This window comes from Dipodomys merriami, unplaced genomic scaffold (genome assembly GCF_024711535.1).
Source record: "Dipodomys merriami isolate MVZ:Mamm:240054 unplaced genomic scaffold, mDipMer1.0.p SCAF_14, whole genome shotgun sequence".
NCBI lineage: Eukaryota > Metazoa > Chordata > Mammalia > Rodentia > Heteromyidae > Dipodomys > Dipodomys merriami.
The window spans coordinates 4,137,909-4,158,153 of NW_027202715.1; the positions used below are offsets into that span (position 1 = coordinate 4,137,909).

The 20,245-nt window shown below is 37.6% G+C and overlaps 1 protein-coding gene across 7 annotated transcripts in view; it reads left to right on the forward strand.

Annotated features, from left to right (window-relative positions):
- Positions 1–20,245, forward strand: part of Kat6b (lysine acetyltransferase 6B) — a 172,826-nt gene that overhangs the window by 95,894 nt on the left and 56,687 nt on the right. For all 7 annotated transcript variants that reach the window (XM_070020641.1, XM_070020640.1, XM_070020638.1 and 4 more), the window contains one exon: positions 15,436–15,544. In XM_070020641.1, the coding sequence (XP_069876742.1) occupies positions 15,436–15,544 (109 nt within the window). The remainder of the gene's footprint in view (positions 1–15,435; positions 15,545–20,245) is intronic.

The window sequence follows — 20,245 nt, forward strand, 5'->3', positions numbered from 1 at the left end:
TTTTGCTGCTTGGGCTGGCTTCAAACCTCAGTTCTCAGATTTTATCCTCCTGAGTAGCTACAGTTACCTGAATGAGCCACTGGCACCTTGCAGAGCTGTGATTCTTGAGATGAGGTGCTTTTAGATGCCTCCTTGAAGCCTCAACAGAATGTTTTAGATGTTTACATTAGTTCTAGATACTGACATTCTAGACCTATTGCATCAAAGTCTGTGGGTACGGCTCAGGCACTATTTTTTGTGTTTTTTCTTTTTTAAAGCACTATAAGTGATTGTGTTGATGCTCACATCTAGTTTAGAACCATTGTCTACATAATAATTCTTGGTAAGATTCTTCACCTTAAAACACTACCAGTTTTGCAATCCCACCTCAGGTCCCAGGAGTGCTGTATTTATGGCACTACAGTTGAATCTAAATACCCTATATACACAATGAAAAGAGAGTATGGACTTTAATTAATACTTACGTAGTCCTTTATGTTGTAATAGTGATGACAGGAAATCAGGTTTATTAAAATCAATCTTTTTCACAGATAGAATAAATGGAGCAACTTAAAAGAAATGGGAATTTATTCTATTTATTTTTTATATTGGTACTGAGACTTGAACTTAGCCTTTTTGCTCAAGGCTAGCACTCTACCTCTTGAGCCACAGCTCCACTTCTAGCTAAATTGGACATAAGAGTCTCCCAGACTTTCCTGCCCAGGCTGGCTTTGAATCACGATCCTCAGATCTCAGTCTCCTCCTGAGTAATTAGGATTACAGGGTAAGCCACCAGCACAAAGAAGAAAAATCCTTTGAAAGTCTAAATCACCACAACTAACACAAATACTGTGACCGGGAGGAAAAAAACCCCAAACAATTGCATAGCCCTATGTATGTTAAAGAAATATAGTTCATAATTTTAAAAGTAGTTGCAAAGAAAAAAAAACATCTAATTGATGTAAATTTTTAAAAAGTTAACCAGCCCAAGCAGACATATCTGCTAGACTCTTTAACCAGCACAAAACTTGGCAGGAGTGTGGCTTAAATGGTAGAACACCAGCTGTGAGCAGAAAAGGCAAGGACCCCCCTGCCCCACGAGTTCAAGTTCTGGTACTGGCACAAAAAAATGTAGGAGGATAATTAATGAGAGATGTCCTTCATATTATCTCTTGTGAGCGGGAGATATTGAATAGTAATGTAACTCAACAACAGTCTTGGCTGATGGACTGATAACTCAAGTTAGCTTGCCCTTCAGAGTTTCCAGCGGCCATGACCACGTGTTTATGTTTCTGTGGCACTCAGTAATAGATGTGGGCCACCCTAAGAAGGGCCATATCTTTTGGCAATGCAGTTGAATGTAGCTGAACCAATGTCTGAAGGGTGTAATGCCTAAAAACTGACTTCCTATATAATTCTCAGAAGTTGAGGCAAGTGGTTTTTCACTGAAAAAGCATGTGGTAATATATTACAATGCCCAGTGTAATGGATGGAAGATTCTAATAGAAACTCTACAGAAGTTATATCAAATAACCCTTAAGCACAATAGAACAAGTACACTACCACTAGCCATCAAGTATATGGAAATTAAAACTACAATAAGACATTTCCTGCATACTGTAGGTTGACTAAAATGAAAAAGACAAGTAAGAATGTAAAGTTATAAGCAATTAGGAGAACACTTTGACTGTTTCTTATAAACTTAGCCATATAACCCTGTAATTCCATTCCAGGTTTTTAACCCAACAATGAAAACATATGCAAATGACTTACATGAACATAGTAGCTTTCTTAAAATACAGATATATTGATATATTGAGATACTGTGTAGTGTTGAAAGGAATGCATTAGATGGGAGCTAACTACTCAAGATGCTGAGATCTCAGAATTGTGGTTCAAAGCTAGCCCCTGCTGGAAAATCAGTTAAGACTCTTTGTTCCAACCCCCCCCCCCCACTGCCCCCCCCACCAAAAAAAAACAGAAGTGGAGCTATGGCTCAAGTGGTAGAGCTTTAGGCAAAATAGCTGAGAGATAGTGCCCAGGCCCTGAGTTTAGTTCCCCAAGACCAGCAAAAAAAGGGCGGAGGGGTGGGGAAATGAGCTACTCACACATAGAACAACATGGATGAATCTCAAAAGCATATTGAACATAAGGAAGTCATAGGAAATTTTAGAATAAAGCACACAACTATATATCTAGAGAAATAGACAAGGAATTTTCTGTGTCTGTAAGTGGACACATTTTGGCAGTGATAAAAGGGCTCTTCATCTTAATTGTGATTGTTACACTGATACATGAATTTGTCCAAACTCAAATTGTATTTTCTCAACATAAATTACATGCTAGTGTCATCACATTTCAGCAAGTGTATTTTCTCAACATAAAGTTTTAGGAATGAAATTTATTTTCATGAAGGGAATTGGTTGCTCTTTTAATTTTTTTCTTGAATACATGTGCTTGATTTTGATTTCAGAATTATGTTGGCTTCATAAAAATTAATTGAAAAGTATTTCTTCCTCTAAGTCATAAATTTAATATTACATTCTTCTTAAATCTTTGAAAGAATTTACCACTAATGTCATGTGGATCTGAAATTCTTTACAGGGGAGTTTTAAATTATGAATCATTTTTTAATAGATTTAAGGATATTCATATTTTTATTTCTTAGTGTTTTGTTAATTTATCTGCCAGCAAAATTGTCATTTCATCTACATTGTCTAATTTATTAACATAAAGTTGCTTATAATATTTTTCTTTATTTGAATGAATTCAAGATCTTCTTAATATTGGCCATTTGCATTTAATGATACGTTAAACATAAATCCCACTTTTCATTCCAGCAGTTCTACTCTCAAGCATTTAAACAGAGAGGTGAAAGCACATATCCCCCCCCAAAATACCCATATAATAATCTTTTTGTTGGGGCTGGGAAGGTGGCTCAGTAGTAGAGTGCTTGCCTTGCATGCCTGAGGCCCTGGGTTCAATTCCTCAGCACCACATAAGAAAAAAAGAAAAAAAGCTGGAAGTGGTGCTGTGGCTCAAGGGTTAAAGTGCTAGCCTTGAGCTGAAGAGCTGAGGGACAGTGCCCAGGCCCAGAGTTCAGGCCCCACGACCGGACCCAAAAAAAAAAAAAAAAAAAAAAAAAAGAATCTTTTTGTTCATTTTACCTAGCTCTAACCTAAAAAGAAGTGCCAATCACCTTTAGAGAAAGTAAATAGTTTAAATAAAATAAAGTGCTGCTTAGTAATAATAATTATTGATCTATTCAATATACAAGCATCTCAGAAACATTATGAAAAGTGAAAAACAACCCTAAAACAAAAGAAAAAAAATGCATGTTGCCTGGCTCCATTTATATGAATTTCTAAAACAGACCAGATGAAATAATGGTGATAGAATTTAGGACATTCGTTGCTTGAGACATGGAGTGGGAAAGATTTGAAAGAGAAGGAGTAAGATTACTTTTACAAGTTGTGGAGTATTCATTGTGATAGGAGTATGGGTTACAAATATATCCATTTTGCATTTTATGATATGTTGTTCAACTGTATGCCTGTCCCTAGGGCCACTGAATTGTAGCACTGGAAAGAGTTAAAATATTAAGTGTTGTTATATATATTTTACTGTGATTGAAAAAGAAATGTAAAAGGGTATGTCTGCAAGGTCTGAGTGGGTAAACGTGTATTTCCCATAACTACATATTGTTATTATTACTTACCATTTGTGTACTCAAATAGCTAAATCTTTTTCATAGATTAGACAATGATAAGTATGAGAAATAATGCTTGGGGGTTGGGAAGGTAGCTCTGTGGTAGAGCGCTTGCCTTGCATGCATGAGGCCTGGGTTTGATTCCCCAACACCACATAAGCAAAAAGAAAAAAAGCCGGAAGTGGCACTGTGGCTCAAGTGGTAGAGCGCTAGCCTTGAGCTGAAGAGCTGAGGGACAGCGCCCAGGCCCAGAGTTCAGGCCCCATGACTGGACCCAAAAAATAAAAAAAAAATTAAAAATAAATAAAAAAGGAAATAATGCTTGTTACATTCATAAGATCAGGCAATTTCAGCATCTACAGTATGTAGTTCTCTCTACTATATTTGATAGTTCATATAAACCACAGAAGGATCTCCTTCAAAAAAAAAAAAACCCCTTAGGATATTAAGCACTGACTTAATATAGCCCAAGTGTTACTGATTTTACATATATAATAAGCTCTCTTTTACAAAACTTCAGTGAAACTTTCTTCAACTTCAGGGAAATTGAACCTAAATAATCTTCATTTTGGGAGAAAGTCTATCACTGCTGGTGCTTTTCTTCTTGGCCTTGCTGTAACTTGGATTGTGGAAGTGGAGGGACTTCATATTAGTTCATTCAGCTCTCACTTGCTTGAATTGATGCTGTGGCCCATGAAAAAGTCTCTGAGATAGCTTTTGGGGGTGGAGGGATCGGTTGTGGGCCTTGAACTCAGGGCCTGGAATCTCAGACTTGCCTGCCCAGGCTGGCTTTGAAACACAATCCTCAGATCTCAGCCCCCTGAGTAGGTAGGATTACAGGGGTGAGCCACTGGCATCCAGCTGAGATAACTTTCTTGTAAGGGCCCAAGGATGTACCTGAAAAACAGCATTAATGGATCTTGAACTTCTACTACTACAGAAACATAAACAATGAATCTGCTACCCAGGTGAAAAGCCAATTATCTAAGCAATCCTCCTGTCTTCCTGCTTATGAATAATATAATTGAAAGGGTCAGGAAATGAGAAAAAGGTAAAAAGAGTCAGAGGTATAGAAATTCTGCACACCAGATGGTTTGTGTGCCTACAGGACAATTGAGAATTAAGTGTGGTAATGGAATTACACTACTTTTATTGGCTCGGTGAGACAAACCCTGGGAGTACCAATTACTTTCTGCTTGGTGCACTTTGGGTGCTGAGTAAATATCAGTAATATATTGAGAACTTCATAGTATCTCAATTGCCATGGAAACCTCTGGGATTGCAACAATTGTCAGGTATTGGTGACAATATTGAGAGAGTGACTCATGTAGCTCCTGCCTTCTTAATATCCACCTACCTGTGGCTCATCTTTGTTTTCTGTGACTATGTGAATTGAATTTGTTTCTTGTGTCTCCTCTGAGATAGTATAGACATCTCTTTGGCAGGGCTGGTAACAAGAATGTCTGTGTTGCGTTCACATTGTGCCTAGGGGACTGTATTTAGATTAACATGATTTTTTTTTGTTGGGGGGAGACACAGAAGCCAGTGGCCCTTTCCTCTGCCTGATAGGCAATTGCACTGGGCATGGGTATTGTTGGCCTTTCTTGTGTGTTGATTTTTCCACTACAACTGTGCTCTTGGCCTTAATTGGGAAAAATTTCCAAGTCATATAGATGAGCTACAACACAATTTCTACTTATATCACCCAGTGCTTTTTCAAAATTTAGAACCATGATTTTCTTCTTTTGTTGTTTTTGCCATTTTTTTAGGATAGAATTTTTCTTTATGACTGTTAGTTTTCTTATTCTCAAAGACATAATGGTGTCAAGGTTTGGACCTGCTTTAGTCAAGGTTTTTCAAATACTGAGGCATGAATCACTTTCAGACTTTCTGAATCTATAGTTTGTTTTGCTATTATAAAACAAATATAGGAATTGTGCTTCTAATTTTATGAAATGCTTGCCAAAGAGAATAGTTTGTAAATCTCAAACAGATTCCTGTTATGTGTTGGATTTCCAGCTGTGTTAAATCAGAGTTAAATTCCTCTTAAGAAGATAAATGCAATTTCTACAGTTTTTAATGGCAAGGGTAAACTGTAAGATATAATCTTAAAAGCCAAGTCCCTGTCCAGATAAGAAGAGACTAATTGTTTCATTGTCCTTTTTTTAAAAAATGAGGTGGAGAGAGAGAGGGAAAGTCTATTATTAAATGCAGTGTGCATGATTTGACTTGTTTTCTTCCAATAGAATGACTTTCCTTAATCAGCATAAATGTACACCTGCCTAATTAGAACAAGTTCTAGACTACAGGATAAGGGAGCGTTTCAATTTCAATTTCAGTTAATAATAGTGACAGGTGTTCTTAAAAAGACTCTTCTTCGCTTCTTATTCCTCTATGGCTAGGCTTTTATTGTTCCATACTTCTTTAATTGGCTTTGATTGTGGGGATATTCCAGTAGTGTGTGGTCATTGATATTATTTAGGTTGGTTCTAAAATTTATTTCCTTAGAAAAAAATGGGCTACATTTTATGAATGTATGTGTAGTATATGAATGCTTTAAAATATTTTTGTTTGATTAGATTTTACTTAACATTCCAAAAACACTGAGAACCCTTTTCACTGTGACAAAGAAATAAAATACAACCATTGCATTCAAGATCTCCATATGTTAACAGTAATAAACTCTTTTGCTCTAAGTACTACAGAAATTCAATCCACAGAGTCTGTGGGGATGATATAGTGCCTCTCACAGAACCTATTACCCACAGAGAAGTATAATGAGCAGAGGAGGTGGTAGAAAGAAAATCTATATAGTAAGAGTAAAATTATGATTAAATTGTTGCCTGTGTCACATCTTATGGTAAGTATATCTCCAATTATTTTCTGGAACAAATTACTTAGGCTTCACTCACGTTGAAATTCATGGTACAATTTCAGAACAGGCTTAGAATGTGAAACAAAATGATATTTGGACGTAGAGAAAATGGTGATAGGCATGTTGTAAGCAGTTCTGTTCTATCTCGAGGGGTCTGAAATAGTTGAGGCTGCTCTGAGGGGTGCTAGCTCCATCCTCCTTGCTGAGGAGGGGCTGCACTGACCACCCTTACTGCAGATGTCCACATGAACAAGATAACTAACACTCAGGAAAAAATAAAATGATTTAGATCAACACAGTAAGTCCTGACTTTTAGAGTTCCTGTGTTTCTGAGAACCATTGTTAAGTGAATTGCTGTAAAGGAAAATCCTGAGTGTGCATGATCTGTATCCTAACAAGGAGTGGGCTGATCTCTTTCAATAGACATCAGTTGAGTAAGTGGTTAAGTGGCACAAAATGAAGTTTAGCTCTTTATTAGATAAGTGTTAAAATAGAGTGCTGAAGTAGCAAAAAAGGACTCTACTAAATTACTCTAAAAACAAGAGTAGTTTTCAACTCCTGTCTTAGGGCTGTCAGTTGTAAAGTTTTCATGATAATTTATTACCAGTAATAACACACCAACGTTTGTGTTTTGTTTTGGTTTGGTTTTTGCCAGTCCTGGGGCTTGAACTCAGGGCCTGTGCACTGTCCCTGAGCTGCTTTGGGTCAAGGCTAGCACTCTATCACTTGAGCCACAGCACTACTTCTAGCTTTTTCTATTTATGTGGTATTGAGAACCGAACCCAGGGCTTCATGCATGCTAGGCAAGCACTCTACCACTAAGCCAGATTCCTAGCCTTTAGTTTTTTCTTGAGTGGGAAGATATCATAACTAGGTACTGGCAACTAGTTAAGGCTCCAAATCTATCTTCTATAAAACTTACAGTGAGTCTGGTTCTGGTGGCTCATACCTGTAATCTTAGCTACGCAGGAAGCTGATCTCTGAGGATTGTGGTTTGAGACAATCCCTGCTGGAAAGTCTGTGAAACTCTTATCTCTAATTAACTACCAAAACACATGGCTCAAGTGGTAGAGCACCAGCCTTTGAGCAAGAAAGCTAAGAGGCAGTGCCCAGGGCTTGAGTTCAAGCCCCAGTACAGCACAAAACAAAACAACAACAAAAAATAACAAAGAAAAAATTTATATTAACTTTTTTCCCCCTGTATTAGGGTTTTGAACTTGGTGCTTGATGCTGCTTAGGCAGGTCTTCTACCACTTGAGCCACATCTCCAGCTGTCTTGCTTTAATATTCCCCAGGGTGGCCTCTGACTTGGATCATCCTACCGACAGCTACCCATCTGGTTTTGAACCTGAAATCATTCCAATCTGTGCCTTCATGTAGCTACAATTACAGTTGCAAGCTACCATGCCAGTCCTTCTATAGTCACTGTTTTTGAGCAAACCTTAATAATGAATATAGCAGCAAGAAGATAACTTTTCCTCTAGTTGATCTTGAAAAACTTGGTCCCGCTTTGTCATTCATTATGTGTCTCAGAATAAGGAAAGAAGTAATCAAGTAGAAAGGCTTTAGGTAGTGGTGGAATTCTGGCCCTGCCTCCCCCCCCCCTTCCCCCCTTCCCCACTGGTACCTGCCAAATTACAAAAATACTTTCTAATTGCAAAACAGTTGTTCAGTTGTTGATTCCTTTATTTAACAAATGCACTCTTGAAGGGTAAGGTGTCAGCAATGAACAGTCTGTCTTCATGATGGAGCTTATGGGTTAATAAGAGAAGCGAAAAGATAACTAGGACATGCCAGTCAGATGGTAACAAGTATTATGCAGTGCTTGAAATTGTTTGGTCTTTTGTTTTTATAGCCAAAGTAAATTCTGCAATAAGAATATTTGAATCAAATTTTATGGTTTCCACATCCACTGACATTTGGGCCTTAGCAATCTTAGAGATGGACCACAGGAACACTAGTATATACTTTCACAGGTAGGGAAGCCTGAGGCTGTTTGATTTATAATACTTGGAATTACCAAAGAAAATTTTTTAAATACTAGTTTCAAGAAAGCTGTAGAGGACTTGAGCAGATCCATGGAGAATTATGGAAAGACAGGGCTGTATCCGTGATCATTGTAAACATGGACATGGAAATAGCTGGTACAACCCCTTTTTGTGTCCTTGTCAAGAAGAGGATGTGAGCCTGGATACTTTTGGCTCTGCTTCCGTTCATGAACTTCCATTTATTTTTGTCCAGCAATGTATGCTAACAAGACTAACAAACATGTCGTTTCCTTCAGGTCAGGAACAAAGTGACCATTAACAAAAATAAAGCTTCTCAAAAATGCATTGTTTTGAATTTAAAGACTGTTTTCTAAGAAAAGACTATTATTTTGAGATCAGAGGCCCTGGAAACTTTAACATGTGTTTTTTCCATAAAATAAACTCAGTTGTGTGTGTGTGTGTGTGTTGTTGTTGTTGTTGTTGTTGTTGTTGTTGTTGTTGTTGTTTAAGAGATAGGAAAGGCCTTGGAGAAACATTATGTACTCCTCTATTCTGCCCCACCCTCACCATGCTGATGAATCCCATCCAGCCTCTCCACAATCCCTTCTGAATACAAAGGCTTCCTGAACCCCCCAAATATCAGTTGACTCCATTAATATGAGGGAGATGCCAAGAGTAGTCCATTGCATAGAGATAGAGAGGTGAGTGTTGATTGCCAGGCATTGCTAGAAACAGGTAGTCTGAAGAGGTAGTGAGTACATTACCTCTTTAGTTTAGATGATAGAAAATGTTTTGGAAATGGATGATGGAGATGGTTCCACAGTATTGTGAGTATACTTAATGCCCTTAAAAAATTTTAAAGTGATTCATTTCAATAACTTTCAATAGTAATCCACTGAAGTAAATAAATGAATAAAAGATTTATGTGGGGATAATCCATTCTATTCCTGGATAACTCTTTTGGAAATTTTCTCTGCTTAACTGAATTGGTCCAGGTTTTGTGCTCTAGAGCCACAGAAAACAAATCTAACCCTTTCAACTTGATATGACAAAGAAACCCAATTTGTCACTTCCATACTGCCTTTTAAGGATAAATGGCTCTAGTTCCTTCTCTGTCATAATGCTTTTCATTATGTGTTTCTTTACACTTTGTTTGAATCACATCAAAATAAAGTTCATACATAATGAGTGTATGATATTTTAAATTCCTCTTAATCTGTCGCCTCTTCCTGTCTATTTTTTGCTTGCTTGCTCCTTCTGTCTCCCTTTTAATTTATTTGTTAAAGAAACTGGGTCATTTGTCCTCTGGGCTTTGGGGACTGACATCTCTCTGCTCTATAGATTAATATGTCCTCTGTATTTACTGTGAATCCGTAATTAGGTGCAGATACCTAGTTTTGTAAATGCTTATAATCCACCTATATAACAATTTGTTCTAAACCTCCTATGAGAGTGGAGGGGGTACTGTTTTGTCTTTTCCCATCTCAGCCTTTTGTTTAGAAAAGTTGTAAACACTAATGTACGTAATTATAAATTATACAATCATCTTCCAACACAATGTTTCAGACAACTGTTGCCTCAGATTTCATAAGGTTGAAAAATTAGCATCCAGTAACATGATAGCAGTTGTGAAGTTGTAGTACAACTTACAAGTGTTTGTGATGATAGTGATGAAAACAAACATTCTACACTACTAATTGTGTAAGTAAAACACATGTAATCATATACAGGATAGTACATAACCTGATAGTAATAAATGATTGCTTCTGATTTATGTATTTACTATATTTTTTTGTGTTACTTAAGACTGGATTACTACTACTTGATATATTACTACTACTTGATATACTATTTTACACTTGCAACAGCCTCATACATCTTGTGTTCATCTGTCCCTTGATGGTATCAAGAAGAGGCCCTGTCAGGTAACTGGCCGGTTCCATCTAGTTTTGTATAAGTATGCTACAATGCTCAAACAGTGATCACCAAGGAATTTATTTCTCAGAATATATCCTTGCTCTTCAGCAGTACATGACTCTATAGTAATACAAGCACTATTAAATATTAATTACTGGTGAAAGTATAGGGAAGAGGCACTATCATACTCTGTTGCTATTAGCAAAAATTAGTTAAAGATCTTGACATGTCAGACAGGTGCTGGTGGCTCATGTCTGTAATCCTAGTTACTCAGGGAGCTGAGATCTGAGAATCGAGGATCAAAGCTAGTCCAGGCATAAAGTCCATGAGAATCCATCTCTACTTAACCAGCGAAAAGCTGGACTGGAGGTGTGAAAAAAAAGTTGTAAACATACAGAAAAATGGAAAATTGACCCACTCATATATCTTTTACATATATTCACCAGCCATTCACATTTTTGTACATTTTCATTTTCTTTTTCATAGTGATTCACTTCCATTTGTTTTTTATTTTTGCTAGTGTTTTTAATTTTTTGAATCATTTGAGAGTTATAGATATTGGACTTCTAAATATTTCATTGCTTATATCCTAAGAATAAAGACATTGTTCTATATAAACACAACATAGTCACTTGAGAAATTAATATTATATATTATGTATTGACTATTGTTTAATGCATTTTCTCTCAATTATCCCAATAACATTATTTATACTTGAGGCATTTTTGTGTGTGTGCATAGTCTGGTGTTGGGGCTTGAACCCAGGGTCTTGAACTATGCTTTTTTTGTTTGTTTATTTCTAAAGTCTGGAGCTGGAGGAGGGAGAGCTGGTTAACTGGAAGTAAAACTCTTCCTGACTTTCATCATGCTTGGGCTGGCTCAATCCGCAAATCTCAGCCCCCTGAGTATCTCGGATTGTAGGTTTGAGCCACATGTGCCCTGCTTAAAGCTTTTCTTTTGGGGGGGGGGGGTCGGTCGTGGGGGTTGAACTCTGGGCTTGGTCGCTGTCCTTGCACTCTTCAGCTCAAGGTGAGCGCTCTACTGCTTGAGCCACAGTGCCACTTCCACTTTTCTAGTGGTTTATTGGAGATAAGAGTCTCACGGACTTTCCTGCCTGGGTTGGCTTTGAACCATTATCCTCAGATCTCAGCCTCCTGAGTAGCTAGGATGACAGGCGTGAGCCACTGGCACCCAGCTTAAGGCTCTATTTTTAAAGTCTGGAATCCAACCAAGGATCATGAATTGTATTTAGTTTTCATGCCATTTTATTTACTTAAATTGGTTTTGCCTATATTTAGTTATGTATGACACTTACAATTTGAAGAGCCCAGTTGTTTATATAGGATATTCTTTGATTTGGATTTGCTGGTTCATTATGGTTAGCATCTCCAAGAATATCATATAGGAAATTCCAACTCCTTCAAGAGACAGCACTTGGAGGCATTTTTGTACCATGCTGTCCCATATTGGTTAAGATGTGCTCACTAGACGTCTCTATTACAGGGGTATATTTTTCCTAGTGTCATTAATTAGTAACCTAATATTGTATATATCAGCTATCTGTTTAGTAGTCCTTGAAACATACGCCTTTGGTCATGGCAGAAATTGGATGAAGCCATTATGGGCATGTTAATTACTAAATAGCTTTTGCCCCGATGGGAAGATAATTTTTCACCATTTGTTTTTCCCAAAAGGAGTAGAGGGGAGATAGCAAGGTTGAGAAATGAATCTCCACTTGAACTTGTACAATTTGAGAGAAATTTACAAACCTCTCATCATCGGTTTCCTTTCTAAAATTGGGGAAAACACATACTTGGCAAAACATTACACTGATTCGTTGGGATATTAGGAGAGGGCTTCTAGCCTCATAGCTGCCTGAGGATTACTGAGTGTGAGTGACAGAGATCTGCTTCCAGAGCAGAGCCTGCTCATGGCTATCTTCAGACCTGTCTGTAAATTATTGTCCTTTGAATTAGTTAAAAATCATCAGACATGTTGATGAGAAAATATGATCGACTGGTCAGGTGCCTTTGTAAGACTTCAAAGAAAGGACTTAAGAATTTGGGGACTCAGGGTTCTATTTTCAAATCTCTCAATTATCACTTATCTACAGTAGATTTGTATGGAATCAAATTGCCATTTACTCAGACTTCTTTCTGAATGCAATCCATTATGCTTTTATTACAAGGGATTATTTTTTGAAAGAACAGTTTATATGTAGTCTGATTGAGAGTAGTGAATCATAATAATTCTGTGACCCATTTACATGCATTACTGTAAAAGTTTCATTTCATACAAGTGACAATTTTTTAAAGTTAATTAGACTCAGCTACACTGAGGTTAGCAAAAAGTGCTTTGAATTATCAATAATTCAGCAGGGCAGACAGTTCTGTATAATGCAGTGGTTTTATAGAGTATTGTGAGATAGTTATCCTTTAAATAAATGGCTGTGAGCATACATCAGCATGGTGGGGTTCACTTGGACATAGTGTGGAAGTGATAGCATCTTGGCTTTCTATTATTGGGCAGAGTGTGGGACATCAGTCTTTCTGGCCATGAACTACTAGCAACCTTTGTCCTTTGTGTTACCTTTAGTTAAAAACGAAAATTGAGCATGGATGCTGGCTGATGGCCACATCTCTCTTTCAGCTAAAAATTCATCTGGGAAAGAAAAATGGGACTGGAGATTTGGGTTTGTTTCATTGCATGAATGATATGTGACATTTTGTAAATTATTTATCACCACAAGGATGACGGCAATGGCTTGAACATTGTTCTATCAAATGAAAGCAGGAATCCCATTAGTACAAGGGCTGTGTTTCAGCTACAATCTATCAGGGGAATGTTGTCACTTTAAAACCAGATTGTTCTTTTAATTGCTATTTAAAGGAACAAAAGTGTTCCCAAGGTACTGCAGTCGAGCAGTTGCAAGTAATAACTACGGATCCATAATTATGCAGTGCTGATTATGTGGCATTTATAAAAACAGTGGCTGGAGTCAGTGACCAATTTGTTGTAGCTTGTCTTTTTTTGGTGTTTCTAGTACAGAATGTTTTACACTGTGCTTTTTAACAGTGACTAAAAAAATGTATTTGCATTTCTACCCCAGAAAGTAAAGCCTGTGCATATTAATAGAACAAATTAACCTAAAAATAAGGGCAAGATAATGAGACTCATTGTAAGATATAATTAACAATCACATTAAATAATTTTGTGAATGCTTGGTCATAGACAAATTCTTGATTTTGATGACATGTTGTCACAGAGAACCAAGGCATTTATTGGAGTCAGGATAACCATTTGAAATATTTTAAAGATGAGTTTGACTTAAAAACAAACTAGCATATGCTTCTCATTTAGTTAGCAAAAATATTTGGAGTGTCTGCTTACTATGAACCAGTAATGTACGAGGCATTTGGAATTGGACAGTTGGATAAGTGAGGTTTATTCTGTGTTGATGTATACTTAGAGAATTAGACATAGCAAAATCTTGTTTTTTACTTACATTTAAAAATATTTTCTTAGGGGTTAGAGGTGTGGTTCAAGTGTTAAAGTGCCTGCCAAACAAGCACAAGTGCTAGAGTTCCAGGTCCAGTACAAGAAACAGGGGCTGGGAAGGTGGCTCAGTGGTAGAGCGCTTGCCTTGCATGCCTGAGGCCCTGGGTTCGATTCCTCAGCACCACATAAGAAAAAGAAAAAAGCGGGAAGTGGCGCTGTGGCTCAAGTGGTGGAGCTCTAGCCTTGAGCTGAAGAGCTGAGGGACAGCGCCCAGGCCCAGAATTCAGGCCCCACAACTGGACCCCCCCCCCAAAAAAAAAAAGAATACAAATGAACAAAGAAAAACAAAACAAGAAACTTTTTTTGTTGTTGTTGGTCGTGGGGCTTGAACTATGGGCCCTGGCGCTGTCCCTCAGCTCTTCAACTCAAAGCTAGCACTGTAATACTTGAGCTACAGTGCCAGCTATCTTTTTTTCTGAGTGGCTTATTGGAGATAAGACTCTCATGGACTTTTCTCGCCTGGGCTGGCTTTGAACTGTGATCCTCAGATCTCAGCTTCCTGAGTAGCTAGGATTACAAGCATGAGCCCAGCAGAAACCATTTCTTATGTTGAGCTTTCTTGGCCTGAATATTTTAATTCATCAGATTCAAATATGAGAACAACTTAGTAACATCAGTTGGGTAGCAGATGTTTATGAAGATGTGGCATATTCAGTAAAATTTTAGTTTATGTACAGTCTTGACTCTTGAAAATAATGTGGCCAGATCTATAGGCACAGTTCAACTGTGGATAGGAATGATAACATTGCTTGGCAAAGGAGACACTAAAATGTATGTAAATCTATACATGTTTTGTTGTTTGTTTGAAAACTTGGGGATGTCAGAGATGGAAGGTTTGTCTTCTTTGTAGGCTATGGTTTTCTTTGAAGAACTGGTGCCAGAAAGCCTTGGTAATGATCTCTTGATCTTTTTAAGTAATCCTATAGAATTTTTGTTGTTGCTTATTTTTTTTGTTTAATGTGTCACCTAAAATCATGGTTTATTTTATTTTATTTTTTCGTCAGTTGTGAGGCTTGAACTCTGGGCTTGGGCGCTGTCCCTGCGCTCTTTGCAAGGCAAGCGCTCTACCGTTTGAGCCATAGTGCCACTTTTGGTTTTCTGGTGGTTTATTAAAGATAAGAGTCTCATGGACTTTCCTGCCTGGGCTGGCTTTGAACCAGGATTCTCAGATCTCAGCCTCCTGAGTAGCTAGGATTACAGGCGTGAGCCACCAGCACCTGGTCTGAATGTTTATTCTTCAGCTAATACTTCACTAGCAAATACCTTGACGATATTTATGATAAAATGAGTACCTGATTTAGCAGTTCTTCTTTGCTCAAGAAGTAGGTACAAAGCCTTTGATTTTAACATTTTATTTTAAATCTTAAAATGGAAGCTAATGATATTTTAAATTTTTAATTTTGTCATAGCCCCGTGCAGATCCCATTCCAATATGTAGCTTCTGTTTGGGGACTAAAGAATCAAATCGTGAAAAGAAACCAGAAGAACTCCTGTCTTGTGCAGATTGTGGCAGTAGTGGTAAGTTACTTTTTTTTTGTTTTGTTTTGTTTTGTACAGTGACTTCCCACTATTATAGGTTTTGTATAGTGACTTCCCACTATAATAACTTCCTGCTGTTTATCTCAAAACTACAACTTATTTTTTATTGAAGCAGTTATTTGGCAATACAGTAGAGTTTTAATGTAAAAAAATAAATGCAGGTAGACAATATAACAGCAGTGGTAGATATTTTATGTTCATAAAATACTAAATATGGGTAGAATTAACCATCAGTTTCATAATACATTGATAACTCAGTATAGGCACTCCTGTTCTGTAGGTAAATTCAGGGTAGAAATTTTTGTTGTTGTTTTAAGAAATTGCCTTGCTATGTAGCACAGACTGGCCTTGAACTCTCATCCTTTTACTGGGATTATAGGTAGGTACCAACATGCTCACTTGTCAATCTGTTATGGGGTCTTTCTGTGTTACAAAGGCTGAACTCAAATATTTCATCTAAAGTGATCCTGCTCAGATTTCCAGGTATTTGGAACTATAGACATACCTTTGATCAGGGTGGAAGAATTTAGGCTTTTAAGTTGAATACTTAGAATACTTGTATATTTAGAATCATTTTTGTTTTTTGTATTGTAAAGGCTCAATATAAGAAACACTCTATGTGGAGTTCAATATAAGAAATACTCTATGTGGAGTCTATGTTTTAGATCATGATGCCTACTGACTGGCTAAGTGTAGTATTACTGTCACGCTCTGAGAATCCCCATGGAATCAAAGGTAGGAACCATAGCCGGGTGCTGGTGGCTCACGCCTGTAATCCTAGCTACTCAGGAGGCTGAGATCTGAGGATCGTGATTCAAAGCCAGCCCGGGCAGGAGAAACCGTGAGACTCCTATCTCCAATAAACCACCAGAAAACCGGAAGTGGCGCTGTAGCTCAAGTGGTAGAGTGCTTGCCTTGAGCTGAAGAGCTGAGGGACAGCGCCCAGGCCCAGAGTTCAAGCCCCACGACCGACAAAAAAAAAAAAAAAAAAAAAAAAAAAAAAACCTTCAAAGGTAGGAACCCTGGGCCTTTTGCAAATTTATGGAATCCCAGATGTTCAGTTCAGGGAAGAAAAATACTCCATCTCAATGAAACATGCTGGTTTTATGGAGGCAGGACAGGAAGTCTAAAAATAAGTAGTAACCCACAATAAATCGAGGTCCAGGCATGTGCCTAGCTAGGAAGCAAGAACTTATCTCAATTAAAAAAAAAATTCTGTTGGGTGGGGGGAGGGGGGAGGCTGGGAAGGGAGGTGAAGGGTAAACAAAGGAGGAGGCTGCAATGCTTGGTAAGAAATGTATGCGTTATCCTGCCCATGTAATTGTAGCCCCTCTGTACAGTATGTTCTCAAATAAAATAAAATAAAATTTAAAAAAAATTCTGTATACTAGAGATCCAACCCAGGGCTTCACAAATATTAAGATTACACTATCTTGAGCTGCAAGTTAAGAAAAATTAATCCTTTCTTGCACTTGTCTTTAAGCTGTTTTTTATGAATGTTATTTTAAAATTAATAACCAAGGTGTAGGAGCACAACTCACAAGTAAAACGCTTGCCTAGCATGTATAAAGCCCTGGGTTCAATTTGCAGTACTACAAAATAAAGAAAAAAATGGAAGGCTAGGAGGAGAGGAAGAAAGAAAAGAAAAACCGTTTTAAACATTGCATACTCTCAGGTAGCCAATCATGAAGTATGGTGGTTAAAAGGAAACTTATGAGTCGTCACAGCCATTTCCTCCATCTTGAGTTAGATATTTAACCATTCCAACCCTCAGTTTCCTCATTAGGGAATAGTGACAGCACCTACCTCTTGGGTTTTATGGGGAATGAGTGAGAGAACATGGGTAAATAGCCTAGCACAGAGTCAACAAGAACTACAGTAAATGTAGTTCTACCATAAATGTCAGCCATTGTTGTGATTTGGCATGTTTGGCCTTGATTGCTGAAAATAAGTTAAGATTTTTTTTTTTTTATCACCATTTATGACAGTGGCCTGATAGTTAGATAGTGGAAATATTCCATACTTTGGATTGACAGTGTAGTACAATGATTTTTATTTCTGATGTGAAGGCTTAACTTGATAGGCCTTTTGCAGTTCAGTAGCTTCCAAGACTTGAGTAAGAGGGGAGAACCTTTGAAATAAGACATTTAAATCCCTGCTTGGAAAAAAATACTTCCTGACGGTCTGTTTGATGGGCTTTCCAGATTCATTAAAATTCTTTTACCTGGCCATGGTATCATGGATAGTGACAAAAGGGCATGGAAACATTATCTGTGTATTCAGTTTAATATATTGCAACTATACAATCTCCCCATGCTTTGCTAATGAGGTAGTGCTTCACTCATCAGTTCTGACTCTAGTTATCTTTTGGGTTTCTCACGAGGCTCATTCAGAATGAATGAATCTTTTTTTTTTTTTTTTTTTTGTAACTTCCTGATCAATCTAGTGGTTTTTACTTATCTAAGGTTGTGATTTTTAAGGTTGTACTTTCTAAAACACCTTACACTGTTTCATTTCTTCAGTATCTACTTATCTGGGCACCTAGGCAGATTTACAGACATACTTAAATGTGAAAAGAAAAGTTTCCTTTATATATTTCCTTACCTCTGGTGATACACTTACTTGAGTGGGTAAGGAATCTGAGATCATTATCTTGTGGATCATAACTTCAAGGCCTCATTCACAGGGTATCAAGGTAATTCTAAACAGGTAGATCTTAGGCTTTCTGATGTAATCAATCTCCCTTCATCTTTTCCAGATTGAAAACCTGCCAAGGGGAGGTCTGATCTCATTTACACTTTGAGGTCACTGACATTTTGTTCCTCTGAAATTCATGCTTTTTAAGGACTAGACTAAGGATATATAAATGCAGTGTTTTCTTTCATCAAAAACAACCCTCTTGTTTTCTCTTCTAACAAATGAAGAAGACTGACTTGAGGATACTATCTAGAGGGTTTCTGTAGTAGAGTCATATGTGAGCCAGTTTCTTCTTCTATTTTCATGTGAAAAGCCAGAAGCTGTGGAGTCAAGGTAGGGGTCATGGCAGAAATTTAAGCCCTGGGGTCATCCTGTCTCCCTTGATCAACATAGAGAATGTCTAAGAGTGCCTCCCTGGCCTGTACAATGGGATCCTACTCACATGTCAAAGTTCATGTGATCTTCCTTGAGTGCCCTGTGCCAGCCTGGGTTTGGCTAGTTTAGTAAAGGTGGGGGGAAAAAACCTGTTGTTCTTACTCAGTGAAATGCTTTCTAGACATTTATTTTATCTGGTAGATCAGACAAAGTAGACTTTGTTCTTTATTTCTCTTTAATGGAAGAGTCAAGATAAAATAACAGATCATTTTAGAAAATGAACTTGGGGGGAATCCTAGTTTAATGTTCTGCAGTGACACCTTGGTAATTATTAGGAAAAAAGAAAAGGTCCATATTCTTCAACAGAGCTCTCCACTCATGATGGGAGCCCTGTTGTCACAGTCTAGTCCGTTACCTCTAGTGGAACATATGGATTTTTGGTACTTTGTTTAGCTCTATGGAAATGGCTGTTTATTCAGAAGGATCCTTTGGTTCTAGGAGTGAATGAAGACTATAATGATCAAAGGGATCACTAACACAAGATGTTGATGTGAAAAAATACCCAAAGCAATATAAAATGGGGGAAAAAAGGAAATATAGATGCAACCCATAAGGAAGATCATTCTTAAATGTGTTTCCCATATGTTTGCAACTCTTTTTAGTCATCTCTATCTGAAGTACCATTTGTATGATGTCACATTTAAACTGTGCTTAGATTTCATAGACATGAGCAATAAATGTTTCCTTCTGATTGCATCATAAAACCAACATTTCTCTATTTTCAAGATGGTTCAATGCTACAGTTGCTCATAATTTTAACTTTTTTTCTTGTTAGAAGTTCTTTTTAAAAACAAGTCATCCAACCCCCCTTTCTCTTTTTCTCTTCTTCCTTCCCCTTATGCCTCCATCTCTTGCAAGCCCATAGTTTGCTCTCCCCATAATAAACTCTAAGAAAAAAAAAGTCATCCAAATTTATATGCATTAACAGTACGAAATGAGATGAATGGTTTAAAGAGTCCTAAATGTGGTGTTTCCAGTCCTGTGTTCCGTTTCACTTCCTGTGCTTGCTGGCTGTGTAACTTGAAGGGTAATGTCTGTGTCTTGCATCCACAGAGCTGGTATGGGCACCCAGTGAAGTAGTCGTATTCAGATGACAGGTAACTATAGGAACATTAGACAACCACGAGGGCTGATTGTAGTCAGTCACTGATAGGAATGTGGGAACTATCAGATAGTCTTCAGGTCTGTGGAAATGTTGGGGCTGGGAAGTGATTTTACTTGACTTTCATGGATCAGCCTACTTTGAAATTAACACTGTTATATTCTCTTTGCCTCATTAAGACCAAATTATCTTTAATTAGCTTCACATAAGTATTAGATATTATACCAAATGAAATTTTGTGTCTGCTCAGATTGCTGGGTGGTTAAATCTTACTTACAGATGAGTTGTGTGCATGTGTGTTTTCAAATTAGCAAATCTAAGATAAGTGTACAGTTCAAAATTACAGCATCATACTAAGTGGAAGCTCATTGAAACAGGAGGCAGAAAAGGGGCTGGCTGCCGTGATGCAGCTGGGAGAGGGAGGAAAAAAAAACGTTTGATACACA